The sequence below is a fragment of the Cibotium barometz genome, chromosome 34, assembly GCF_041138505.1.
Source record: "Cibotium barometz isolate CiBa-2024 chromosome 34, ASM4113850v1, whole genome shotgun sequence".
NCBI classification, from domain to species: Eukaryota; Viridiplantae; Streptophyta; class Polypodiopsida; order Cyatheales; family Cibotiaceae; genus Cibotium; species Cibotium barometz.
The window spans coordinates 34,350,428-34,377,509 of NC_141079.1; the positions used below are offsets into that span (position 1 = coordinate 34,350,428).

The 27,082-nt window shown below is 47.3% G+C and overlaps 1 protein-coding gene across 1 annotated transcript; it reads right to left on the reverse strand.

Moving 5' to 3' along the window:
* Positions 1–24,937, reverse strand: LOC147618953 (SH3 domain-containing protein 2-like). Its single transcript, XM_086774155.1, has 11 exons — positions 24,797–24,937; positions 24,606–24,704; positions 16,277–16,399; positions 16,060–16,129; positions 13,462–13,610; positions 12,680–12,781; positions 12,393–12,593; positions 8,238–8,300; positions 7,886–8,044; positions 7,538–7,612; positions 1–444 (listed from the first exon to the last, which is right to left on the reverse strand). The coding sequence occupies exons 2-11, from the start codon at positions 24,663–24,665 to the stop codon at positions 319–321; spliced, it is 1,128 nt and encodes a 375-aa protein (XP_086630281.1). The 5' UTR covers positions 24,666–24,704; positions 24,797–24,937; the 3' UTR covers positions 1–318.
* Between the last annotated feature and the right edge of the window lie 2,145 nt (positions 24,938–27,082).

Below are 27,082 nucleotides of genomic sequence, written 5' to 3' on the forward strand. Positions count from 1 at the left end.
GGTCTTAATGCTTTGCAGAATGAAGAAGATACAAGATTTTACAGTTGGCCAACTTAAGATATAATCTTGTGCATACCATCTCTCTATAGCTCTTTACAGTACAACACACAGATAAAGATCCCTACTATTATAACCAACAGTAGAACTTTCTCTTCAGCTCAAGCACCTGAGAACTACAGAAAACTGCTTTTCCGAAAGTATGTCTGACAAAAATTAGTATGTCAATGTGCTTCCGACAAAAAATAGAAAAGTATTAAAGAACCCACAATACAGATGAGTTTGAAAGGTGATCTGGTGCCACTCTAAACCAGTTGAGAATTACAAAATCGAGCCAGCCTCCACAACTTTGCTTGCCGGGGCTCGCTGGCGTCGTTCCACATGTGATGTCGGGAACCAACCACACTTGGCTTTGCATTCTCCCTCGGACCAGCCAGTAGGAGAAACCTGTAAAATGCAACTTTAATCTCCCTCTCTCTCTCTCTCTCTCTCTCCATGCATAGACATCTCTGGTCCTCATACTGTATGACACGTGATAGGTCATGCTGGGGCAGCGCTCCCAGAGACAAAGCCAGCAAGGCCCTTCCCAGACCTCCATCACATATTTTTTAGGGTTACAGCCACCGACTATAGTAGTACCTTTGGGCCCTAGTATACTCAGACCAACATCCCCGCCCCATTCTCCCTTTCTTCTGCCTATTTGTCTCCAGGGAGTGGGACACTTGTGAAGTCATCTCCTGTCTATACATTTACACCAGGGCCTCTGATGTGGGTGTGCCCGCCCGGATTAGGTGTTTTCTCATTTTTCCCCACTCTCCATATTTTTTCCTATTTTTATCAGGTGTGGGAGGATGTTCCGTGGCTCCTGGCTGATCCAGACACTGGGGCCGACTGCTGGTCTGGGTGTCCTGGATGCTGGCCGACTGCCCCTACTGGTCCCCGATTTGTCCTATAGGCTGGCCGACCCTGAGAAGCTGCTGGTCGTGGACATTTTAGTCCTGTCGGCTGTCTTTTAAGCAGGCCGACTGCTCATGTGGGACCATTTTACTGCTCATGTGGGGCCATATAAAATGGCCCCATGGCCCCCCACTTGTTGTATCATATTTTCGGGATTTTCTTGTGTATATAGAGCAGAGTTACACGCCTCTCTTTGTCCTTCTCCATTGCTGTATTTTTCTGCAGTGCACTTGCTCGTGTTCTCAGATTTTGTCATCATCTCCGCTGCATATTTTGACATGGTATCAGAGCTCTAGGCTCTTGATAGATCTTGGAAACTGTGTGAGCAAGAAGGGGGCTGTTCTGTTGCTGATTGGTGGACTGCTCTGGACTCTTCTGGAAGAGGAGAAGCAAGAGGAAGGCAGGCTGATTTGCTGGACAGCCACTTGCAAGTTTAAGAAGTTCTTTTTTCCCACCCACCCACCCACCCTTTTCAGTTACATCCCTGCAATGGCAGATTTACTTGAGATGGCTGAGAAGCATGTGAAGATCCCAACACTCCCCACGTTCCCAGTGGACCGCCAGTTGGACGGGAATAACTACGGCATCTGGAAGGTAATGATGGAATCTGTTCTGGAGTCTTATGACCTCGATTCGGAAGGACCACGAGGCACAAGCACAATTGTGGGATCAGGTCAATGCCAAGGTCCGCTCTTTCATCTTCCTCAACTGCACACCGCAAGTAATCAATCATATCAAGCACATGATGCTGGCCAGAGGTATATGGTAGCATTTGGCTTCTCTTTATAACAAGGTATCGCCCATGAAGAGGATTTCCTTGGAAGTACAGATGCGGGTTATGAATCCTGCAAAGTCATCGACGATGCGAGAGCACATTAACAAGCTGCAGGCTCTTCAGCAGGAAGTTCTTCAGGCTGGGAAGGAGATATCATTGGAGGATATGGCCATCACATTGCTGTCGCATTCGCGACATCCCCACTAACGTCATCAGTGCCCAATAGTGGGTGTAGAACTCTGTATCAAGATATGCTCTCACACACGCACTCCACACACACACACACATAAGAGCATATATTTACACAAAGCCCTTCGTACTGAGTTTCTGTCAAACCTCCGGAGATGCACACCTACCGCCAAGCGTGTGTTTACAACACACGCCCGGATATTTACTTTGGGGTTTCCCAATGTAGCAAATTTATGCACAGCCCAGGTACAAAGCATTGGCAAGCAATGAAGCAGATCTTCCGCTATCTTCAAGGCTCCCTCGATCTTGCATTGGTATATCCCAGGGGAGGCAACTTGCAGTTACATGCTTACAGTGATTTGGACTGGATTGGACTGGTGACTAGGATACACGACAATCCACCAGTAGGAATTGTTTCTTTTTGGGGCATTCATGCATATCATGGTTGAGCAAAAAGCAGCCCATTGTTGCCACATCTACTTGTGAGGCTGAGTACAGGGTGGACTCTCAATGGAAGTGCAACCATGTGACTCCAAGTGGATTGCAAGATTTTCAAGCCCTAAACCAAGAATTGGCTGAGGTGCCGTGTTTAGTGCTTGCCTCATGGCATGATCCATTCCCCGCACTTGGATGCCTTGGACATGACTCTACAGGAAAACTACAAGTCCTGCATTCAGAGTCTTAGGTCTAGGTGAAGGAGCCTGTGTGTGTGTGAGCCCATAGTTTGCATGGAAACTAGCAACACACAACTGGAATTATGGTGGCTATTGGGGCCATGGGCTGTAGACAGCCCATTTGCTAGGCCCAATGGGAAGGCGGAAGGCCAAGAGAAGGGCCCATGCATGGTTGCCAATCTCTAGGAGACACATGTTGGAATATATCATCTCCAAAGGGTCTAAATCATATTTTTTTCATGCTTATACTAGTCATTTTATGAGACCTTGCATTGGCATATTTAGCACATATTACTCAGTCTCGCATAGCCAAGTCCTCATTTAGGGGGCCTGAGGTGACAGATTTCCCCTTTCCCGCTCGGTTTGGTTTTCTTTCTTTTCGTCACCGAGGCCATGAGCAATTTTCTCTTTGCCCAAGAGATAGGGCTCCAAGGATTGCGTCTCCCCATCCGTACGCAGGAGGAGTTGCTTGATTCAGAGTTTGCAGATGACACAGCGACCTTCCAGAGATTTGCGGAGACGATTAAGATTTTCTACCGCGCATCAAGACCCTACATTGGCATATTTAGCAGATATTATTTAGCACAAACTGTAGAAGGCTCAAAACAGTTGATTATTGCTGAAAATGAGCACGAGGGAAGCCCGTAGGTGCTTATAAGCATAAGAGACTGTTGCTACTGTTAGAAGTCATCTCCTGTCCAGTTTTATACACCAAGGCCTTTGTTGTGGGTGTGCCTGCCCTTATGAGGTGTTTTATCATTTTTCCCCACTCCCCGCATTTTTCCCTTATTTTTCCTATTTTTTCTGTGGCTTGGGAGGCAGCCCATGTGCTGGCCGACTGCTGAACTGGTCCACGACTCCATCAATGAGGTGGCCGACTGCTGATGATCTGGCCGACTGGAGATGTGAGCTGGTCGTGGAGTTTCAGGGCCAGTCGGCTGCCTACAGCAGGCCAACTGCTGATGTGGGGGGCATATAAATACCCGGGATCTTCTTGTGTATATAGAGCAGAGTTACACGCCTACATCTCTCTCTCTCTTGTGCTGTATTTTTTTCTGCATGTGTTTTGCTCTTGTGTTCCCAGATCTGGTCATCATCTCCGCTGCATATTCTGACATGGTATCAGAGCCCTAGGCTCTAGATAGTTCTTGGGATTTGTGTGAGCAAGAGGGGGACTGTTGTGTGGCTGATTGGTGGACTGTTTTGGACTGTTCGGGAAGAGGAGAAGCAAGAGGACGGCGGGCTGATTTGCTGGACAGCCACTTGCAGGTATTAGTTCTTCTTTGTTCCCACCCACCCACCCTTTTCAGAGGACATCCCCGCAATGGCAGATCTGTTTGAGATGGCCGAGAGGCATGTGAAGATCCCGACACTCCCCACGTTCCCGGTGGACCGTCAGTTGGACGGGAGCAACTACGGCATATGGAAGGTTATGATGGAATCTGTTCTGGAGTCTTACGACCTCGCTGATTTCGTCATTGTTGGGGTTCCACGGCCGGAAGTAGAGGAAGGGGAATTACCGTCGATCCGAAAGGACCGGGAGACTCAAACACACATGTGGGATCGTGTCAACGCCAGGGTCCGTTCGTTTATCTTTCTCAACTGCACACCACAGGTAATCAATCATGTAAAGCATATGACGCTGGCCAGAGGTATATGGCAGCATTTGGCCTCTCTTTACAATAGGGTATCGTCCATGAAGAGGATTTCCTTGGAAGTACAGATGCGGGTTATGAGCCTTGCAAAGTCGGCGACGATGCGGGAGCATATTAACAAGCTGCACGCTCTTCAGCAGGAAGTTCTTCAGGCTGGGAAGGAGATATCGTCAGAGGACATGGCCACAACGTTGCTGTCGCACTTGTCCTCTTCGTACTTAGCATTTTACTCGTCTTTGATTACCACTGGCAAGCTCAGCACCATCACGTGGGAGGAGCTTGTGCCCATGGTCCTGGACCAGGAGGAACGATTCACGAACCCTCCTCAGGGTGGAGGTTCGGAGGCCTTAACTGGCCAATGGTCGAAAGGCCGTAACACGGGCAAAGGGAAGGCTTCGACGGAGAAGTCTTCTGAGAAGAAGTCCGTGACTGACCGCGAGAAACTAAAGGCAGAGAGGACCTGTAATGATTGTGGCGAGAAAGGCCACTATTCGAGGCATTGTCCCAAGCGGAAGACCGAGAAGGGTGAAGATTCCTCAGTAGCAATCATGAAGACTCCAGCTTTTGTGCACCTGAAGGTGGTGGACACCGATGTTTCATTTTCTTCAGGCAAGAGATTGGAGGATTCTCTGCACGGATACTCGAGAGTGGATTCTAGATAGTGGTGCTTCCAGGCACAAAACTCCTTCCCGTTCCGGTTTACTGGATCTCTGCAGGCTTTCTGGTCACATACTTACTGGGGATACGTCCACTATCCCAGTTCACAGTGAGGGCAAGATGGAGATAGTTCCCGATGGCAGAGGGGGGAAGCGTTCCTCCCAGGTGTTATATGTTCCGGCACTTGGTTTTCATCTGTTGTCAGTGCATCAGGTTTGCAAGACTGGCGTACGGGTGAAGTTTGATGAGCATTTTGTTGCTCTCCGGGACAAAGCAACACGCCAAGTGGTTTGGGAAGGCGGAGTGGAGCATGGAGTTTACAAGCTTTCAACACTCTCTCTCCCAGGTCCTCAGGTTTGTGATGAGTGGCAGTTTGGTAATGGCCACTTGTGTGTGGATACGCTGCAGCTGCAGGCTTTCCGGGACCAGATGGTGGATAGCTTGCCAGTAGACTGGCGTACGGGTGAAGTTTGATGAGCATTTTGTTGCTCTCCGGGACAAAGCAACACGCCAAGTGGTTTGGGAAGGCGGAGTGGAGCATGGAGTTTACAAGCTTTCAACACTCTCTCTCCCAGGTCCTCAGGTTTGTATAGAGTGGCAGTTTGGTAATGGCCACTTGTGTGTGGATACGCTGCAGGTGCAGGCTTTCCGGGACCAGATGGTGGATAGCTTGCCAGTAGATGGCAGCAGTTGGCAGAAACTTTCCAGTACTGATGTTGGTGGTTCTTGTGTTCATCAGTCAGAGGAAACTGAACAGGTCACTTATGCTCTGATGTCTCGTAGTATTCGGGACAAAGAACCTCCAGTAGATGAGGATGTTCTTTCCACGGGGACCTTTCGGAAAGCCAGGCAGGTGGCAGGTGATTACTTGCAGAAGGAGGTGGTTTCTCCAGGCTTTGTGGTTCTGGATTCAGAGGGGGTGGTTGACAGGTTTCAAAAGGCCTTGCATGGTCTTCATAAGGTTTCCAGGACTTGCTTGTGCACCGCAACAGGTGTTGATCCTTGTGAGCAGTGTGATGCCTCTTTGACTCAGAAGCAGAATGGTTCATTGATCTTGTTGATGGACACCAGATCGGACGAGAGCTTCCTGATGAGGCAGTTGAGCTCATGGTTGCAGATGTCTCTTTGGGAGGCAGGATTGCGTTTCCTGTGGTTTCTGCGGCATGCGAAGGATCATGGACTCTTGTACACAGGAGGGAGATTGTTGGATGGAGTCCGACTCCACGGTTGGAGTGACTCAGTTTGGGGAGGAGATCCGGACACGAGGAGATCTACTTCACGCCCAGGAGCAGCTTTATGGAGCAGTAAGAAGCACTCATCTTTTGCCTTGTCCAACACAGAGGCAGAGTACCGGGCTGCTTGTGATGCTGCTTGTGAGGTGGTGAGGATGCAGAGGTTGCATTGCAGGTTTGGGCTTCCACTGGAGGAACCCATGGTCATCCAGAGGCACTTTGTTCGTGAACAGATCGTTGTTGATGACATCTTGCTAGAGTTCTGTTCGACGGAGGACAGTACGGTGGACCTCTTCACGAAGTCGCTCTCTCAAGGATTTGCTCAGGCGGCACCCCAGCTCCCCTGTGGTTGGTTTCACAGCCAGGAGCTGAGAGGGGGTGTTAGAAGTCATCTCCTGTCCAGTTTTATACACCAAGGCCTTTGTTGTGGGTGTGCCCGCCCTTATGAGGTGTTTTATCGTTTTTCCCCACTCCCCGCATTTTTCCCTTATTTTTCCTATTTTTTCTGTGGCTTGGGAGGCAGCCCATGTGCTGGCCGACTGCCGAACTGGTCCACGACTCCATCAATGAGGTGGCCGACTGCTGATGATCTGGCCGACTGGAGATGTGAGCTGGTCGTGGAGTTTCAGGGCCAGTCGGCTGCCTACAGCAAGCCGACTGCTGATGTGGGGGGCATATAAATAGGCGCCCAGCCCCCTTGCCACTTGTGTATCATACCCGGGATCTTCTTGTGTATATAGAGCAAAGTTACACGCCTACATCTCTCTCTCTCTCTTGTGCTGTATTTTTTTCTGCATGCGTTTTGCTCTTGTGTTCCCAGATCTGGTCATCATCTCCGCTGCGTATTCTGACAGCTACAGCCAATGACCTCCAGCAAGTATGCAAGAATGAGATGAAAAGTGAGGAGAAGGGTGAGAACCCCTATATATCCCTCTAGAGAGCTGGTCGGCCTCAAAGAGGGGAGATGCTATAGTTGCTTTGCATTCTATTATGGAGGAGGATGATATCACTGTATGACCACAAACTGTCATCATGTAGCATCACATCAATATTTTAGCTTCTGTAGCTAGTGTCATACAGTTTTTTCTTTTCCATGGCTCAGTAATCATCATGGATACATTGTAATACCCTTTTGGTCTCATAGACCCTCTGGGTCTTTAGAGGACATTCATACATGTTTCTTTGTTTCTCTCTGTCAGCTTTCTCACAGCAAGGGCACACCATTTTACTTGAAGATTTCAATGCCAGGGCCCAGGACTGTAAACAAGCAGGTGAAACTTATCATTCCCATGAGGATATATCTACATAAATACAACCAGCCTGCTCAGCGCCCACTTACCCATGCTAACAACAGGACCAATTTCATGCCTTAAAATGCTCCATCAAGTAGAGATGCCTTACCTGACGAACTACCACATAATCACCAGCCATTAAAGAAAGCTCACCAGGTGCCTCTGCATCAAAAGGGTGAATGACCTACATGCAAATGCACACAGATAAGTCAAATACAAAGTGCCATAAGCTAAAAAGGAAAGTTTGGTGTGCCATAGGGTGTCCCTGAAATGCTATTTTCAGCTGTTTACCACGGTCCTTACTCAAGGGAAAATTAAGATGAATTCTCCATGGAAGTCCTTAATACAAATGATTTGACACTTCTTCCCATACTAACAGAACTTAGACAAACCCATTACTCAATACTGATGTCTTGGTGATGGCATAAACACAAACTTTGCATTTGATGAATTATACCTCAGCCAAGAAGTACATAGCTCTTTGAGTTGCACTTGCTCCAGGGTTATAATTTGATCCATTTGACTTGATTTCATCATACGATGGTGGTGGCGTATATGACTCCGGCAACGCAGAAATCGATGGAGTTACTTCACTGCGCTGGCGCTCCGCAACCATCTAAACATTTTATAGGTTCACTCAAACTTTCCTATCAGTAAATCTTAAGGCATGCAAGGAGAAAGGCAAATTCTCTTTTTGTGAAAGAGATTTTCAATCAAGAGAAAAGGTAAACATATCAATTTCTCTTTGTGCGAACATAGATTTTCAACCAAGGCACCTCAGAAAAGCAGGAGGTATGTTTAAGGCACACCTGCATGTGTAGATGGTCAAGTGTTTCTGCAGCCCGCTGATGATACAACCGTTCAGCTTCAACCTAGAGAAACACACAACCAAAATCCCATCATGTCTCAAGGAAAATAGAAATGTCCTTTCTAACACAAACACTTAAAATAGTACTGTACATCCACATCTAATTATGCAACCCACCAATGAGAAAAGACCATGCAGCATGAACCTATACCTTAGGATAATTGAATTTACCTACTTTGCAACAAAGGGGGAGTAAAGACACAGCAATGCACTCTCCTGAATTCACAACAGCCGTGGATGGCCAAGATATCATTGTGTGCTTCCTTGAACACAAATGCCAAGTCACATCTTTCCAAGGTAATGATTACCTTTAGAAAATCCTAGAAGCAATCCCACAACATAACACATGCTATTGGCTACACACACTAAAATAATAAAGCTACATTTTTTGCACCGCATGTGGTTTCATTAACTATGTGGGCCATCAGTATTATCACTACCGGGCTCGTTGCCAGCTCTCCCCTCATATAACGAGCATGTTCTTCAACCACTGCTTATTCGGCCTGAATTCATCTTTCTTTGCTGAAGCTCACTGTGTTTCTGCCACGCACTTTTCCATTATCATTATCTGGTTTTCATCCATCCTGTACATGCTTTGCATCATCTGGACTTTGGGAGAGAAGGTCTTCAAATACAAGGCGTTGGGAATAATGAATCTCTTAATAACCTCCAGGGTCCTGGATCAAGTCCTCCTAGGTGTGACAAGCCTAAAGTTTGTTAACATCAAGGGCCATGGCCACTGGGTTGTCTGAAGCATTTTACTCTTGATCGAGACTTTAGAGCACTGAATCATTTAGACAGCTATTAAAACACTTAAAACCATGAAGCAATGGCTGAAAACAGTGTTACATCCCGATGCTCTCTGCGCAAATCAAGCCGGGAACAGAGCAACAAACTGAAGTCTTCTTCTCTAAACTGCACATACCTCCAAATCCTTCAAGATCTGTGGCTGAGATTTTTTAGGCTTCTTGCTGTGGAATTTTGCTCAACAAAAGCTGGGGACTGAAGTGAAAAATGGATGCCCAAAGGAGATGATGGGGTCCCTTTTACCAAAAAAAGAAAAAAAAACCAAATACTCAAAACTATACACAGCTGGTTGGCCTGTTGTAAGTGACTCCCAAAATGGAGAAAGTCCCCATTTTTGACTCTACATTGGCCTTTTACATGCCAGCCCCTGGCCAGGCCTTTGAAAGCTGGCTGGAGCTGATTTGAGGCTGCTCAATGCTTGCTCTTCTAGTCCCTGCTGATATCTGCCCTCCCTCAGCTACACACGCAAAGCTGCTCCTGTTCCCAGACTCAGAGAGTTGGAAACCTTCAGAGGCATGCAACTAATCTACCTATGTGCATTTCTAAACCTCTGAGTCACTTTTCCCTTGATCAATCATGGATCCAGTTTTTAAGGAGTATCCTTGCATCCCACTCTTTTCTTGTCCAATTGTTCATACAAATCACTAATTACAATCTTACAAGCCTTACAATAGCCACAAAGCAGCAGTAAATACTCCTTTTACATGCACTAATACTGAAACCGGCCTCTACACTGGTACCAATTGCTGAGCAATTAAAACTCGCGATCAAGGTTCAGGATAAAGGTCTTTAATCAAAGCTGGCCAACCCTGTAATTGACAAATAAATTAGCAATAACAAGCTCAAACACTCGCAAAATACTTGAACAGAAGGCAGAGGGATCATGAATACAACTAATAAGCGCCTCTTCTTATATGCTCTCTCGTTCGAGTTAATCAAGGGGACTGTGTGCTTTTTGATAAAGTAAGGGACAGCTCTAATATAAGGCCTTCTATGCATCAAGGTCCAGGGTCAGTGGGGAGAACTTTAGATGAACACTCTTGAAAAAGGAGAATCTACAGATCCCTCAGCTGTCCATCTCGGAAAGAAAGCCACCCATGGTTGTCAGAGTGATTGATTCAGTGGTCGCCATCAAGCTGAGAATCAAAGCAGCATTCCAGCTTATTGAAGAATGCCCCCCCCTCCCCAAGACACTTGACAAAGGGGAATTCGCACATTCTCCTATTCTTAACTGGAAATGACAACCAAGCATGAGGCATATGCTGACTGGACATTGGCCAATATACCCAACACCCTCCCTTGATGACTAATGACTCTAGATATGACATCACGATTGGTAGCACAAACTCTCTACACAAGACTCAAGATACAGAAAACCTCAGTGTGAGGCCAATATAAGTGTCACTTGTAGGGTGTAGCACAAGATCTTGGAAACAAGTCCATAAAGACCTGAGGCAACACATGATACAAATAATGACAAAAAAAATATGCCTGAGAGTTTTATCTATCCCTAAGGCCTACAGAACACTGTCCAGATATTAGACTCCCTTAAGGGCCTTCAAGGATACATGCGCACTAGAGGATCTTTTGTCTTATGGTTATTGTACTCTAGTTTTTCCACAAAGCTAGTTTCATAAGCCATGATAAGAAAAAATGTAACTTTGCAAGCTGATTGCTGAGGAACACTGATCACTGTTGTCTCAAATTTGTTGTCTTCTTGAGCGCTAGCCCCCTGAGTGCACCTATCACCCCCCTCCCTTCAGCACAGCTCTGCGCACCCCCCCCCGGCTTCTATGTTCCCTTTACCCCTCTTTCGCACCCCTGTCCATCGCTGCACATGCTGCCCCTATCTCGCATCTGCGCCACATCGCCCTTCTTGCCGTTGCCGCCCTCCTGATCTAAGCCCCTCGGAGGACTCTCATGGAAGTCGCTCCATGTTCCCCGTCTGAGGCCATCCCCAACAGCACATTTCTGATGCAGACCTCCAGCTCCTAGCCTCTTCAGTCCAGTCGTTGGATGACCACTCTTGTCTGCAAAATGGTCGGCAGCCCGCCAGCTCGTGGGCAGCTCCGAGATCTCATGCAGGCAGCCCTCATTGGGGACCAAGGACGGATCGCCAATATCCATTTTCTTGAGTGACGACGACATCAGGATAGTCTTCAACTTGCGGCCCTGGCAACAGCACCCTGTCACAAAGCCCGATATCAATTCAGGAGCTGCTGCTTTCTTTGCCAAAGGGGACCACTAACTCTCTCCTGATGCAGACCCTTTTGGCAAGCATCACCAGATTTCTGGTCACCATTTGCTTCCCCGAGCTTCCCCAAGAGTACTTGGCGCTCCTTCTGACAATTGGGAGCACCTTGGGCCAGGTACTTGAGTCGCGTCAGTGGCTGACAGATTCGCTCAGGCAGCCAGATTCCCCTCGCTCCAGATCCCTGTTGCTTCTTTGGAGAACTTACTCCATCAATTGGTGATCTCCCACCTCAACGGCTCATATTTTCTTCAGCGGGTGGAATTCTCTGCACTCCCAGGCCAGTGCTTCATTTGTCGCCAGATGGGACACCTTGCCTGTGCTTGCCCCCGTCGCCACATTGTGGCACCTAGGGCATCCGGCACCCACAGCTCCAGGTGCGAGCCCCCACCCCGTCCTCGCCATTGACACCGCCCCCCCTTCCAACAGTGCATCACCCAGGAGTGGCATACTGTCGGCCACCACGACTGTGACTACGACCGCTAACATGCCCAGGCCCAGCCTCAGGTGCGAGCCCCCACCCCGTCCTCGCCATTGACACCGCCCCCCTTCCAACAGTGCATCACCCAGGAGTGGCATACTGTCGGCCACCACGACTGTGACTACGACCGCTAACATGCCCAGCCCAGCCTCAGCGCTTGCTCTCACGCACCCCCCCCCCCAAAAAAAAATTTTTTGAGGTGCCACCTGATTAGCCATGTCACATATCCCCAGTGACCTGTTGGCTGCAGATGTCCCAAGTCAGCTTCCATCGTGTTCACCCATCTTGCCTAATGCCAGCGAGCCCATTCATTGCTGCAGCCTGCATCGTTAGACTGGCCCACGGCAAAAAGAGAACAATTTCCCCCATAATTGAGAGTTTTTTTTTTTTTGTTTGAACAGCTCTTAAGTTTACGCCTTAGCTGAAGTCTGACAGCACACAAGGCTTGCAGTAATACCATTAATTATCTGAAAGTCAACTGATAGATAGATTTATTTTCTTCAGTGAAAACTTTTTTTGTTCACATATGTGCTCACAGTGGGTGCAACTATTCCTACCATGGCAATAAGTCGTTGGAGGGTAAGGCGTTGTTGTTGGGCCTCCACAGCAATCATAGCAGCTGCTGCCTCCTTTCCTAGTGTCACCATAGCTGATGTAAGCTCTTGTAACTTTGCCTCTGCTGCTTGCAATTTGTACGTATTCTCAACACCTCCACCTACTTCTTTTGATTTCACTTGTCTTCTGGAAACCTCAACTGCCTGTTTCCCACAATCCCATTTTAAAAATTTTAAAAAATATCACAGAATCCGCTCCCTTTGAGATGAAAATTTGATAGAATAGAAACCTGAGCTTCTGCTTCTTGGCGCAGGCGATCATAGCGCTGGCACAGATGCCTTGCATCCTCTAATGGAGCCCCCATCACCATAGCCCTCAGAGGCTCTGCAACCTGAGGACAAGCAGAATAATATAAGGCTCAATCAACACAAGTACAGTAATGAAAATTAAGGCTCAATCAACACAAGTACTGTAAGGTATAGTTACAAGAAATGGGGAAACAGAAATTTGTACTGTGGGGCCCCACACGAGAACAAGGGTGATTCAAACAAGGGGGGGGGGGGATCAGGAGAGGAAAGGAAACAAGAGAAGAAAAACTGGACACAGTTATTTGGCCTAAACTGAACTTGAAATGGAGGCTGCAAAGGGAAAACAGCGAGTATTGTCACAGACAGCTGAAACGGGGACCAAGCTGTTTTGGGGAAGAAAACGTGCCAAAAGTGTGATCAAGAAAATGGTTGAAACAGCAGAGGGAAAACCGCTGAAACTGGATTCTGGAAACAAATCATTCCAGGAATGAAAACAGCTTAAACATGTTTTGGGCCTAGGGACTCCCCGTGTTTCAGCTTAAAGACCCTGATTTCAGGGCATTTCCCATAAGTATGGAGCTACAACCTGAGCACCAGCACTGGGCCTTCTCCTTAAGAAGGCCAATTTTAGTCAATCGAGCATAAGGGCAGATCACTATGCAAATTTGCTCGGTCAGAAGAAAGCAACAAGCAAAACAAGAGTTCCAAGCATATGGATACACAAAGCAAAGAAAACGTTATAGGCATAAGGATACATAAATACCTGAGTTCCCAAAGCTCGATGCAGAGTCTCTCGTTCCTTCTCCATCTGAAGCACCGAGTTCCCAAAAAGGTTAGAAGCTCGTGCAAGAGCCCCAGTAGAGTTAGGTCCTTCTATTGCATACTTGCAGCAATCTTCTGCCAACTTTGTATCTGCACTTGAAGTGAAGAGGGAGGGGAAACAAAAGTCAAAACGATTGCAAAATCTTCGTAGTTCCTGTAACATGCAGTTGCTTGCGGAAGCGTTTTAATGATTAAAAAATTGATGCTTACTGAAAACTGAATTTCAAAGTTTATGGTAATAGAAGTACACATGATCACCACATTGGATCCCAATCCACCCTCTCAAGGTCCCCCACCTTATAGGTGTATTTGCTTTATTGCTTGCAAGAGAGTGAGTACAAGATTGACTTAATTTTGCTATCTCCCCCCAGGACTGAACTTGACTGAGACTTGAAAGGGAGTTACGGACCTAATTTGGACTGATTATTGACGCCCCTTGGCTTTGCATTTTACTGACCTAGACACCCCCAGTACAGCGGAGTCCAGGCTCACCTCTTATGCCCTGATTTGGGCCTGTTTGGGCGCCCCAAAGAGGCTGAACACCCGTGGTTGCTGACTGCCCTGATGCTACTGTTGAAGGCGCCCTTCTCTGCTGTGTGTTTTACTAAGAAGAAGGCAGTGTCTGTGTGTTTTGCTTCACTCCTACAGTGAAGTGCGTTTGCCTTCATATGCTTTTCTTCCACCTACTGGACCAGGCCGCCCATTGAGAGTTAGTCCTCAAGGTTGGATGGCTACGGCTTGTCACAAGGAGGAGCACCCCTCTCTGCCCCATATGCAGGCACCAATGATGGCTAGGGTTGGCAAGGGTTGCCCCTCTAGATGGCATCAAAAAGTATGCCATGGGCACACTTTCATGGCCCTTTTAGGTCCCTTCTCACCAAGGTTCCCATGGGCTGGTCATAGTACCATGGCTCCACTTTTGACCATTGTTAGTCACTGCCGCCCCTTGATTGATGGTACTTGCCTCTTCTTTGGCTTGAGAGTTGAGTCCTCAAGGTTGGATGGCTATGGCTTGTCACAAGATGATTGGGACACCTCTCTATCTGCCCCTTGTATAGGCACCAATGATAGCTAGGGGTTGGCAACGGTTGCCCCTCTAGATGACCATCAAAATGTCTGTGATGGGCACACTTTCATGGCCCTTTTTGGTCCCTTCACACCCAGGTGCCCATGGGCTGGTCACAACACCATGGCCCCACTTTTTTTTTCCAAGAAAGAGACTTCTATTAAGTATGAAAAAAGGCATACAACAATCACGGCTATAAGCTGGAATAGAATAGAATCACCCCAATATGTAGGGTGATTTCAACCACTGAGGAGCATCATGATGCCATGAGAGACATGTGGGGCTAGAAGAAAAGAAAATGCCATGGTCCCACTCCCGCATAAATACAACGCACTTTGCATGTGCACATAGTTGCCATCCGTTTCATGAAACGCGTTTCAAAACGTTTCTTTCAAATCCCAGACGTTTCATACAAAACAAGGGGGTTACAGGCCGCCCCAAAATTTATATATAAGTTTATAATATGTAAAAAATGTGTTGCCTTCCCTGCAAAACAATATTAAACATGCATCATTTACACATTAAAACATGTTTTCAAGTTAAAACTAAAGAATCTGGATAAAAAACGCTTAAATCGTACAGTTCCCTAGGTGGACACGAATGAAACACGTTTCATTCGTATGAAACGTTTACGAAACGTTTTGTTCATTCAAACTGAATGAAACGCGTTTCATTGCAACTATGCTTGCGCGGAACGAGAGGACCCCTGAATACGAGCCCAAATAGCCATGAGAGTATGGATGATATCACCCCATATAGTATTAATGCATTGAGACCCAAAAATCTGGACACCCTCAATAGCCTCCGTGCATCTAGCTCTCCAAATCTACCATGCTGTAAAACTGGCAACCATTTCCCACCTGGTGTCAATCCTCTGTCTGGGGGCGGGGGGGGGGGGGGGGGGGGGGGGGGGGGGGGGGCGGGGGTTATAATCAAAGTGAGGGACATCCTGCAATAACCTTAATGGTCCCACTTTTGAGCATTGTTAGTCATCATTAACCTTAATGGTTTTCACACATGACACAACACATTTTCCCGGGACTTGGACACAGACTTAACACCTAACCTAGCCTTCCCAGACACCTGACCATGGATCTAATAAGTGTCCTGTCTCACCTGTACAACTTTACATCTTGCAAAGAAGGTTACATGGAATTGTGCCACAGGCACGACACGACTAAACCCTCCTGACCTAGATGGTGCTTGGCGACTTGTCCCCTAGACTAGGAATCATAACATGCTCTTGGCCCATCAAAAAAGGTATCCTCTGTCCTAGAGGAAGAAGAATGTCCACGTAACACCCTAGAACAGATGGTGCATGTGCAAGAAATTTTTTACTTCTTCTTCCTTTTTGGCAGGCAAGCTCTTTTTTTCTTCTTCTTTTTTTTCCCTTTTTTTTTTTTGGGGGGGGGGGGGGGGGGGGGGGGAGGAGAGAGGGGGGGAGGGGGTGGTGTTATATATCTGAAAACATACAGACTTCAAGCTGTTTTGAGCCCGCAGAGATAAAGCCTTCAGTTCCTCTGACAATCTCTCTTTGAAAGTGCTGCAGAAGCAAACAATGTATTTAGAGAGTTATTACTAAATTAGAAAGTTGAAGTCAAAATTAGGTAAAATTTTAGATTTTTTCTATGTTTCTATTTTAGATATTTTATGATCTTTATGATTCTACACACTTTTGTGTGAATAATACCTTGCCCGCTCGAGTAGAAATATAAAGCCTTTCCAACTGCTGGTGTCTTTGAAGCTCTGCTTCATCTGCAACGATGTCGGGACCTTGTGAACCTGCATAGCCTGTAAATTGCTTCAGGACAGCCTGAAATGCCCAAGAACAACAAAAGGCTGTTACTTATTAAAAAAACAAAATCAAAGCACAGAATAAATTAAATCAAATGTAATTTAAAGAATATGAGATACCATACAGCCTAATGCATGCATCTAGACTGGATCTGAGCCAACCATTGTACCACCATGATCTCATTGCATGACTCCTTAGTGCAGATGGCTTCCACCTTTCTTAAGAGTCTAGTGAGAAGAGACATGAGTATGTCTACTAAACTTGCTGTCAAGATCTAAGAGCATTAAAAGTGACATACCACTGCTGAAGATATTAATGACAAATTAGACAGTTGATGTTACACTCAAAAAGGTGAGTGACTCCACGAATGGTAGATGAGTGAAAGTCCACCGACGTCTGCTCAAGAGGATGAGACAATCTCCAAAGGGTCGGAATGGACTTGGCTTCTTTCCATGTCTTTTTTCCCAATATTTTCACTCCTCCTGTCTTCTCACATCATCTTTCTTCTTATAGACCCCCCTGTGCCTCCTCTCCTCCTTCCGCACTGCCCTCGCCTGCCTCCCCCCCCCCCTCTTTCCACCTGTGCCCCCCTCCTCCTGTCGCTCTGCTCCCGCTTGTGCCTCCCCCTTCTCTCATGCTGCCCCCATCTTGGCCCCCCTCTCTCTCACAATGCCCCCCGCCTGCACCCCCCCCCTTCTCCGCCCCCGCCTGCTCCTCTCTCTCATGCTGCCCCTGCCCCCCCAAAACCCCTCCCCTCCCCCACAGCCTCCCCATGTCCCTTTGGCTCCGACTCTCCGTCCCTCCATTTTCATCTGGCAGTTTCTCTAGTTCTTGGGCATTTCATCATTCAGCAAGCTTCGACCCCTTCTAGTCTTCACCTCTCATGAGGACTCCATGGCAGTCACTCCATCATCTCGGACCACGACCACCGTCCCTTGCCTGGTCGGGAGGGATTCAGGCCCTCAGGCAACAAAGCACAAGGACCCGACCGCAGACGACTCTGCTCTACCGGAGAGTGGCGGACCGTTGGCCCACACCAGGGCCACAAGCCAACTTCCAAATCTGAGCGACGTCGCCGTGCGTGCCAGGCTCGCACAGTGCAAGAGGATTCGGTTCTATCAGAGAACAGTTTCAAGCATTTATCGCAGCATCCACCCATCGGCGATAGTCCCCTCAGTCACTTTGAGGGTCCCACCTCCAGCCCCTCCGATCTGGAGGCCATTACCCCATCAAGATTCCTTCTCAGGTTCTCAGATTCCAATGAGGTCACCTGGCCCGACAGAGCCCTCAGCAAGCCCCTTCCCGCACCCTCCCTCTCCGGTGGATCACTCCCAGCCGCTTCCATCTCCCACTTCCCGGCTTCCCCATCCCCCTCAGCCTCCTCCCACCCCCCCCTCCTCATCCTCAACCCTCGCCTCCGACTCTTCGCGCTTACAGCCCCCTGCCTTGTTCTCTTCTTCTGAGCCCCCACTCCCCCCTCCCTCCGCCTCTCTTGAGCATTCCTATCGCCGGGATGAATGTGCTAACACCCCCTCTCAGCACCAATGCTGAACATACTCCGAGAAGCCGAAGATGAGGAGCCAAGGAGGCCTGAGAAACCGGCTTGGTGAACAAATCTGCAGCATTCTCTGTTGGGGTTAAAGGCCCTTGTGCCGTCCGGGCGGTCTCCCGTGTCCGGGCGCCCACATGTGTACACACTTATTCATTTACATATAGTGAATAAGGGGAGGGCTCACAGTACTACTACTTTGGTACTCCCCACTACATCGTGTCTCTCTCTCTCTCCCTCTCTCTTGTGTGCGTGCTCCGCCCCGGTCCCCTTCAACTGGTATCAGAGCCCGGTGTGCCACGTGCGCGCGTGTGCGCTTGCGGGTGTGCGGAGTCGTCTTCATCGTGAAGAAGAAGCTCGGCTATGGAGCCTTGAGCTTGGCATGAGCAGAGGAGATTGCTTGGAGCTTTCTGGTGCTCAGCAAGGAGGAGAGAACTGCTGATTTGCAGATCTGGTAGAGAGCAGTGTGTGGTCTTGAGACAGCAGGACAGGCGTCTTCCAGTAGTACCCTTGCAGATCCGGTGCTGGGCAGAGATCTGAGGTGGTGTGATCATTGAGCTTGGACAGCTTCTGATTTGCGGGTCAGATCTACAGATTCTACTGTCTGGTGTGTTTGACAAGCAGTCACTGTGGTGCCCTGTAGGTGTCCTGGCAGTCCCTGGTCGAAGGTTTCTGAGCAGGAAAAGCCAAGAGCTTGTGGTAAAGCTTGCAGCCTTGTGTGTTGTCAGGTGTAGAGTCAAAGCATGGTCTGGCGCAGTCGCCCCATGAGAGAGGTTGCTGCCATAGCAAGGACAGTCTGCCATGTGATCTGAGTGTCGCGTGTGTGTGTTGCTATTGGTGAAAGCAAAAGCAACGCAGGGCAGCAGGTCGTTGCAGTCCAGAGAAGGTCACGTGTGTGTAAGGCGTTGCAGTTTTTGGCAGAGCCTGGAGAAGAAGTGCAAGAAGTCAACGCATAGGGCAGGTGTGTGCTGGTTCTCATGTGCTGGGCGCAGTCTGTGTGTGCAGTGGCCAGAAGCGACCAGGCATAGGTCAAGGTGTTGTGTGAGGACCACGTTGGCAGGGGTCGTTTCCAGGGCAGCGCTGTGAGATTGTGCAGTCATTGTAGTGTGTGTCCAAGGCCTGGGAGCAGGTGCTGCCGTGTGCAGCACTGATTGATCATCGCCAAGGTGAAGCCTTAGCAAGGGCAAGAGCCTCGTGTGTGCAGGGTAGGGCCAGGTTCAGCCGTGAGTGCAGTGCTTGGCAAGAGTAGGATTGCAGGTTTTCCTGGAGCCAAGAGGTGACTCTAAAGTTGACGCAGGCAGGTGTCTTGTGTTTTGGAGTTAGCTGCTTGGCCATAACTGCCTTGTCTGAGGTGTTTGCCCGTTTGTGTAGACTGCTATGAGAGGTATGCGATCCTCTTGTTGATGTCTACACTTGGATGCCCAGTTGTGGATGCCCATTTGGATGCGTTTTGTACGCCCAGTGGATGACATGACAGGTAGTGGTTGATGCACTTTTGTATGCAGTTAAGGCAGGTTTGTGACAGGTTAGCTCATGCTTGAGCTCAGTTACAGCGTGGGCATTTTGTGGATGCCATGTATGCAGTGTTGGATGCATGACCGCCTCTTGCATGTAAACAAAGTGTGATACCCTGTACATGTAAACAAAGTGTGAGAACTTTGTTGGAGCCGTTTTGGCATTGTTGGATGCACGCTTGCATCTAGTTCGTCGTGTAGACGATTTGGGGGTTTCTTCTACATACAGGGGAGACTCTGCCGGATTTTCTATAAAATCCGCTTGTGCATTGGATGCTCGGTTGAGCTAGTACGCAGCTAGAGAGCATCTTGCAGTTGTCTCTCTACATTTGGATGCGTTTGGTTCAGGTGGGAGACGTTGACAGCCACACTACTCTCGGGTAGGAGTGGATTGTACTCGAGCAGTTTGTCTATCTTGTTTGTGGACAGTCATGGCTTCGGAGTTTGCCCACCATGCTGTTGCCCGTTTAGATGGTACAGATGCTACAGGTACAGGGATGGCTGTGCTTGAGATGCCTCATATGAGAGGCACGTCTCACACTCATGAGAGACAGAGATCTAGATCACGTCGACAGCAGAGATGTTGGCATTGTGGTCATATGGGGCATATTGGTAGTTGCTTCAGGCATATGAGGCAGCAGAGACGACAGAGTCGTGATGCTAGTTTGGCATTGACAGCAGCTGACAGTGAGATTGACTCAGTGGTTGAGTATCTGTGTGACGGTCAGGTCACCTTTCTCACTAGTGTTCCTTCATCGTATTTTGAGCCTATCGATTGCACATTATCTCCACGATGGTTACTAGATACGCATGCTACTTTTCATGTCACTCCGCAGCGTGACTGGTTCAGTAGCTTTTCTAGTGGGAGACTTGGTTGTGTGCAGATGGCAGATCGCTCAGTGTATGACATTGAGGGTGGAGATGTATGCATGTCTTTGCCTAGTGGTGCATCATATACGCTTCGCCATGTACGTTATGTGCCGGGACTCATACAAAGTCTCATCTCAATCTCACAGTTGAGTGACCAGGGATGCAGGGTTTTACTCGATGAGCATTCGTTTCGGATGCAGTGTGGTTCGCTAGTCATTGCGAGAGGTGCGAGGAGTCACTAGTATACCCTTTGCATGTCACTCATATACGAGATGGTCTGATCTCAGTGATACTCCTATCATGCAGACAGCGCGACTCTAGACGCATTTCTTTTGCAGATGAGTTGCATGGTGATGCTCAGACAGTGGTCGAGCATACAGAGCCCGAGGTGCATGGTTTGTCCAGCGTGGGACATGTTGAGAGCAGTGCTTGCTCTAGAGATGCACTAAGTCACGAGATGTGACACAGGAGCCAGTGCATGGGATGTCTGTTGATGGACATGTGGAGCAGATTAGCTCTATGGATGCACAAGGATTCATCACTACCAAGGAATCGCCTCACCCTCCAAGTACCAATTGGCGAAGATCACTCTGTCTCAGTATCATTCTTTCTAACTGCACCAGAGTAAGCTTCAAATTGATGCAACCATGAATAAAGAGTTGTGGGGTCGAGTTTACCATTATACTTACTGAAATTCATTTTCTCGGGAAAATGCTGAGGAAGCCGCTAGTGTCAATCTTCCGTCCAAAGCCGCAAGGTAACGCTCATGTTCCACGCGTCGCATGGCTTCATCTTCGCATTGTCGGATCTCCAATGCACGCATATGCAACTCAAGCATCGAACTCGGCTGCGGTCGTGACCCTTCGAGAGGGTCCCTGTGTAGAGGATCTGGAATCTAGGATACGGAAGGAGAGGGAGGAGGAGATGGAAAACACGGCGCTGGAGAACGGGTGCGCTCTTTCAAAACCAGTATCTGCGCCTTCTACTCTTCCAACTTGGTACTCTGGTCTGCGATTGCTCGCATCATCTATTGGAACATCTCTTTAACACTCATGCCTGATGTCCTAGCTGGGCTGCTTGGTGCACTTTGGTCCCAAGGTTCTTGGTCTCTCTCGTCATCTAAGCTCGCCATAGCAAGAAAATGCACCTCCTTTCCGGAGCGCAATCTGACCATCCACTATGTGTGCGGGAGACTTCCGGAGGCTTCTAGAGGTTGAAAACCAACAGTCCTTCGAGGGACAGGAGTCACTCCGAAAAGAATGGTCCACCGGAGTTTGAAAACCAACCACACGAGCAAGAAAAAATTTCTGGTTTCTTGCTGAATCTTTACACTTGAAGTAGACTTTGATACCACTGTAACATGCAGAAGCTTCGGGGTAGATCGGTAACTTCAATGCTTAGAAATCAGCACACTTATCGCGACGAAAATAACGCACAAAACTCAATGTAGATGTGCAGACAAATAGAGAGAGAGAGAGAGGGGGGGGGGGGGAGAAGAGGACACAGTATTGGGTCCCGAATACCCTCTGTAGGGCCCCCACCACGACTGGTGTATTTGCTTTTATTAGAATGATGCAAATCTGAAAATAAAAGACTGATTCAACCTGTTTTGGCTGAGATAGATCTCTGCCCTTGACCTTCAAACGTTCACCCTTGCGTTAGCTTCTCCCTTGGCTGTCCTAGCCCTTGAGTAGCTTCAGCACCTTGTGAATTATGACATAAATGAAGTGAATTTATGCTATGGGTATTTATACCCCTTCAGTGTGCTGGTCGGCTGGTATAAATCCAGGTGGCTGATTTAGAAGCCTCACGACTGCATTAAAAATAGCAATTAATGCTATTAAATCCTACGCTTCACACCAATGGAGGGCTGGCCACCTATGCGCATGGCCTTTGGCTGCTGGGCAGCCTGTGTGGGCTGCCCCACACCTGGCCGACAGGCCTCTAAGGGCTGGATGCCCTGTCGGCTCCCTGTAAAGAGGCCCTAGGGCTGGCCTACAGCCCATCCCAGGGCTGGTGGGCACAGCCAAGGCCCTCTTGGCCCCTTTGGTGGTGGTTCTACACCTCCCCCATGCCCACATAACTGTTCTTGGGGCAGCCCTATGGGCTGGCCCCATTCCTATATGCAAACCCTACCAGTCTACACAGTGGTTTGGCATCCGGTGTCATACCAGATACACAGAACCACTGACATCATTCCAGAGGGAGACTCACAGCGTGGACTGGCACTGTTTCATGTGCAAGACAATCCACACCTGACCTCGGACGACTGGAGTGGAACCCTGGCTGACTCGTCCCAGGCTGGGCTCACATGGGACCAGTTTTCCACCCCAGGTCCTGCACCTTTTGTGCATATATGTCTACGTGGCATCCAAGTCCGGGATGCATATGATAGGGGGACAAAAATAGTAGACAGTCTAGACAATTGATACATTTTTCCGAGCAATGACGATGCCGCCAAGAAAAAACCCTCTATCAACTATGCACGCAATGGAATTGTGTGGATGATCCGAATCCTAGAAGAGGCCAACTCTCGGCCTCTCTCTCTCTCTCTCTCTCTCGGCCATACTCATCAACCCCATGCTTGATATCTTGGAGAGTGGTATACCATCTACTCGAAGCTAATGTTGCTCCCATGTTTTTATGTTCTTAGTATTCCATGATGAGTTCCATGGGCAGTTTTGTATCACCCCAGTGAGATAGCTATGTTTATGTTTTCTTTCCAGACTAGAGCCCCAAGAGCAGATCCACCCACTCCCCCCGACCTCCAAGCTGATGCAAGAGACCAGCCGACAGGAGTGACATTAGACAGAGTCATCGAGCTATGCAGAGCCCGACGCCCCTGACATAGTGGCCGCCACCCATGCTTACGTCACCTCAAGAGGATCAAAGCCATCATTTCCCACCACCACGGGACTTTCTCCCACCCTATCAGCCTCACTACATTGGGTACTTTGCTGCAGCGCCCTATGCGAGATATTCTTGGCTGATGCGAGAGCTTGAGGCTCTTTGTGCTTCCAGTACCATGATGATGTATGCCATGGACATTATTGTATCACTTTGGTCTCATAGGCCCATTGGGTCTTTAGTAGACGCTTAATCTCTCTCTCTCTCTCTCTCTCTCTCTCTCTCTCTCTCTCACACACACACACACACACAAAAGTTAATGCACCACAATAATTGCACGGTTAATTTATTCATCTAGTGGAAGGCTTTTGGATGTGACACTTTGAGAACAAATGCAACATGCATATGGTATCTTAAAACTCCTTTATTCGTGCTTTGGTCACACAAGTCCTCCAATACAAAGTCAAGATTTATGGAGGCGGTACTTGCAAGGACTATTGGAATGACATTAAGAAAGTACAAAACACATTTCTAAGAAGACACATTTGCGTCAAGACCATTACATGATAAAGCTCATGCCCAATGATCGTTTATCCCTGAACGAGGCTAGCAAGGGGAACAGGCTCCAAATTGGAAAACACTATGAAAAGCAAATCTCTCAGATCAAGATGGGAGGGATGACAACCTATAGGCATATTCAAAAATGGCATGCAAAATGGTATTTGACCTGCCCCAGGAACAGAGCTCTGCAAGCCATAGCATTACACTTGCAAGATGTCCTTCACGGGCAATGGAAAGACACTCCAAAAAATCCAACATTTGATTCTTATTGTATACACATCAATCCTAAGTACTCTGTGACTTACACACAAGCTTGTGGAAGCTTGTGAACTAGCACCGACACACTTGAAAAGACCAATCCTGCAGGCTCAATGAGGTATCACCCTGACTCACACTAAATCCCATAACCTTGGGGTTGAGGCTAGAGCTTGGGGAGGGCAAGCACAGGAGAACAGACTATGCACCCTCTACCATATAAAGACTGGAGAACACTCTTCTTGTTTGCCCAGCATACATCAGACAACAATTTCCACAGGTCTTGGAGATAAGCCTGACAGACAAGAAGATATGGCTGCTACTTTGCTCACATTCTTAATCACCAAGACCATCTGCTCAAGCGTGGCCCAGATAAGTCATGAGACTTCATTAGCCATAATGCACAGCCACATGGCTTGTGCACACTGCACACAAAGAGTACCGCACTCAAATGCTTTGGATATTTTTATCTTCAAAGCAGTAATAAAATCCTCTCTCTCTCTCTCTCTCTCTCTCTCTCTCTCTCTCTCTCCACACAAGCCTAGGGTAATAGAGGATGCAGCCCCTTAGATGCCTTTGACTTCAGAAGGAGCAGAAATGTGAGACAAAGGGAATACAGAGATCGTGCCTGTTGTTGCTTGGCCACCTGCTCCCTTAGTTTACTAGCTTGTTTGCGGATGGCGTCCATCTTGAAGGAAACTCAGAAGAAAGCAAATGGCGCCTAAATCTGCATGAACCACCAAAACCATGCATCATTTACCAGCAAATACTCATTGCATTTAACGGATTTGCTTGCGGGCAGAGGCTTTGCAGGAGTACCGAATCTATTCAGACTGCAACAAAATGCATGGTGATTCCATGTGAGTTTTCAATGGATCTGGGACTTGAAGACCGAGAACATCTGCCCCGCAAAGGTCGGAAAATGAAGTGGCTGCTAGCAGGGGGGGAGAGAGATGGTAGTAGTAACGAATCTAGAGAGAGGAGAGAGGAGAGAGGAGATGGACCTTTAGGTGTTGAAACAAAGAGTCTAGAGAGAGGAGAGAGGTGACCACCATAGGGGGTTTTCAAACACCCACAATAGTTCACTTTCTTCTCTTTTTTTTTCAAACACCCACAATAGGTCACTTTCTTTTTTCTTTTTTTTTATCAATAATAAGTATATGTATTATCTGAAAGCTAAGTACACCACTAAACCATTTACATCAAGAACTATCCCAAACCAGTCACCATAGTTCACTTTCTCATTAAGAGTTGGTTCTCTCCTAGAGGATTTTTCGAGCACTTACGGCATCAATTGTGACGGATTTGGATCAGCACACTTACAATCCCTATGGCCAAGTTTCAGAACCCAAGTAACAGAGCCTCGTTGAGAGAAGGTTGTAAGCTAGGTCTAAAGTAAGCCTCTTGTGCTAAGCGTTTCTTCACTTCATGCAACCATAATGGTAGAGTATAAGAGACAAGAGAGAGGTGACAAACCTAGGAAGGACACAATGTCTCTTGGTAAAACATAGCACTTTTCTTAAAGCAAACATCCCCTTATGATGGTAGAGTCTAAGAGAGGAGAGAGGTGAAGGACCTAGGTAGGACACAATGTCTCTTGGTGAAACATAGCACTTTTCTTAAGGCAAACACCTCCTGATGATGATGGGCATGTTCACAAATCACAACCCTCTAACTTTGCACACAAGTGTAAAAATGTCAACATGAGATCAATCCATTCCAGCTAAAACTATGGGGCTTTGAGGGGACCTTAAGGCAAGCACCCCCTTATGATGTGCATAACCCTCTAACTTTGCGCACGAGTGTAAAAATGCCAACATGAGATCAATCCATGCTAGCTAAAACTATGGGGCTTTGAGGGGGGCTCCTTTCAACAATTGGAGCACTTCTTCCTTGTTTGTGTTTGTTTCAAGCATAGCTACTTGAGATTTTTGCTTAGGTCCTTTGCACACATTGAGCGAAAAATATGGCACATTTCTTGAATTCATAGATTTTCAAGATAGATGGACAAGGGGGACACTCAATCCATGAGCTTGGGTAGGGGAGATCTCCCCCAAAAAGCGAAAAACTATGCATTTTCCAGCCAAAATTCAGTGGCCACCATGAGAAGTTTGTAAAGACCCTTAGGTTAAGGGTATTGTTATCTATTAAAGGGTCACCTCAATTCCATAATTTTCAAGTGACAACATTTCTAGCACGATGGGCTAGGTAATGAAAAATTATCAAGTTATCTACCATAATGGCTTTTTTGTATGGAAAAGATGGATATTGTTAAAAAGTTTAAATATGTCAAGCCACCAAACATACTTGGAAAAAATAAAAAGTAAAATATTAGAACCGCTTTGAGTATGACAAACCACCAACCTAAGAAAATATCACATGAACCATATGTATAACCAACTCTTACAATGGACTTAAGTGTTTCACTCTTAAGCATTATATTCTTATGCCTTTTCCAAGTAGTGTTGTGGGGTACTTTGATTTTCAACAAGGCTATAAGATGGGAAACTTTATAATCATTTTAGAAGGTTCTTTCAAACTTTGAGTTATATTTTTTATCATGGCCAAAGAATCCATTGGCACGCATCTTTAGAGCCTTAAAGTTTGAACTATTGATGTAGGAATGGTGTAGTGATGTAGGTTGAATCTTGCATTTTTGTTTACAAATAGCTATGATTGTTTTCATTCTTTATGTTTATGATTTGCAAGTGTAGGCATGCAAGAGAATCAAATTGCTCTTAAACTAATGGAAAAATTCACAATTCCAATGTCCAAGTTGACCAACATGTGTTGGGTCCTTACGTGTTTTATAGAGAGACATCTTGTAGCTAGCATTGAGCCTTACAGCTATGAAGTATCATGTGTATGTAGACTTACAAGAGGAGTCTATGATAGTTTTAGACTTGCATAGGTGACAACAAAATCTAGAAATATGTGCAAATTGTGACTTATGCATGAATGTTAACATTTTGGGAGGTTAGTGTTTCTAGAAATTGTAACATCACATATATTTGTATAAGTGATCAAACATGACCCCTTCAAATTGTAATATCTCTGAAGCACATTTTAGGCATAAGGATTGAATGGGGAAAAAAGTTTTACACA

Bases quoted from the DNA above. Each gene is read 5' to 3' on its own strand.
- LOC147618953 (XM_086774155.1), bottom strand. From the start codon at position 24,665: ATGGACGCCATCCGCAAACAAGCTAGTAAACTAAGGGAGCAGGTGGCC. The intron at 12,782-13,461 runs GTATTTATGTAT...GCTTGTCCTCAG, and splicing joins ATCGAGCTTTGGGAACTCAG to GTTGCAGAGCCTCTGAGGGC. The intron at 445-7,537 runs GTAAGGCATCTC...TGCATTTTACAG, and splicing joins ATTATGTGGTAGTTCGTCAG to GTTTCTCCTACTGGCTGGTC.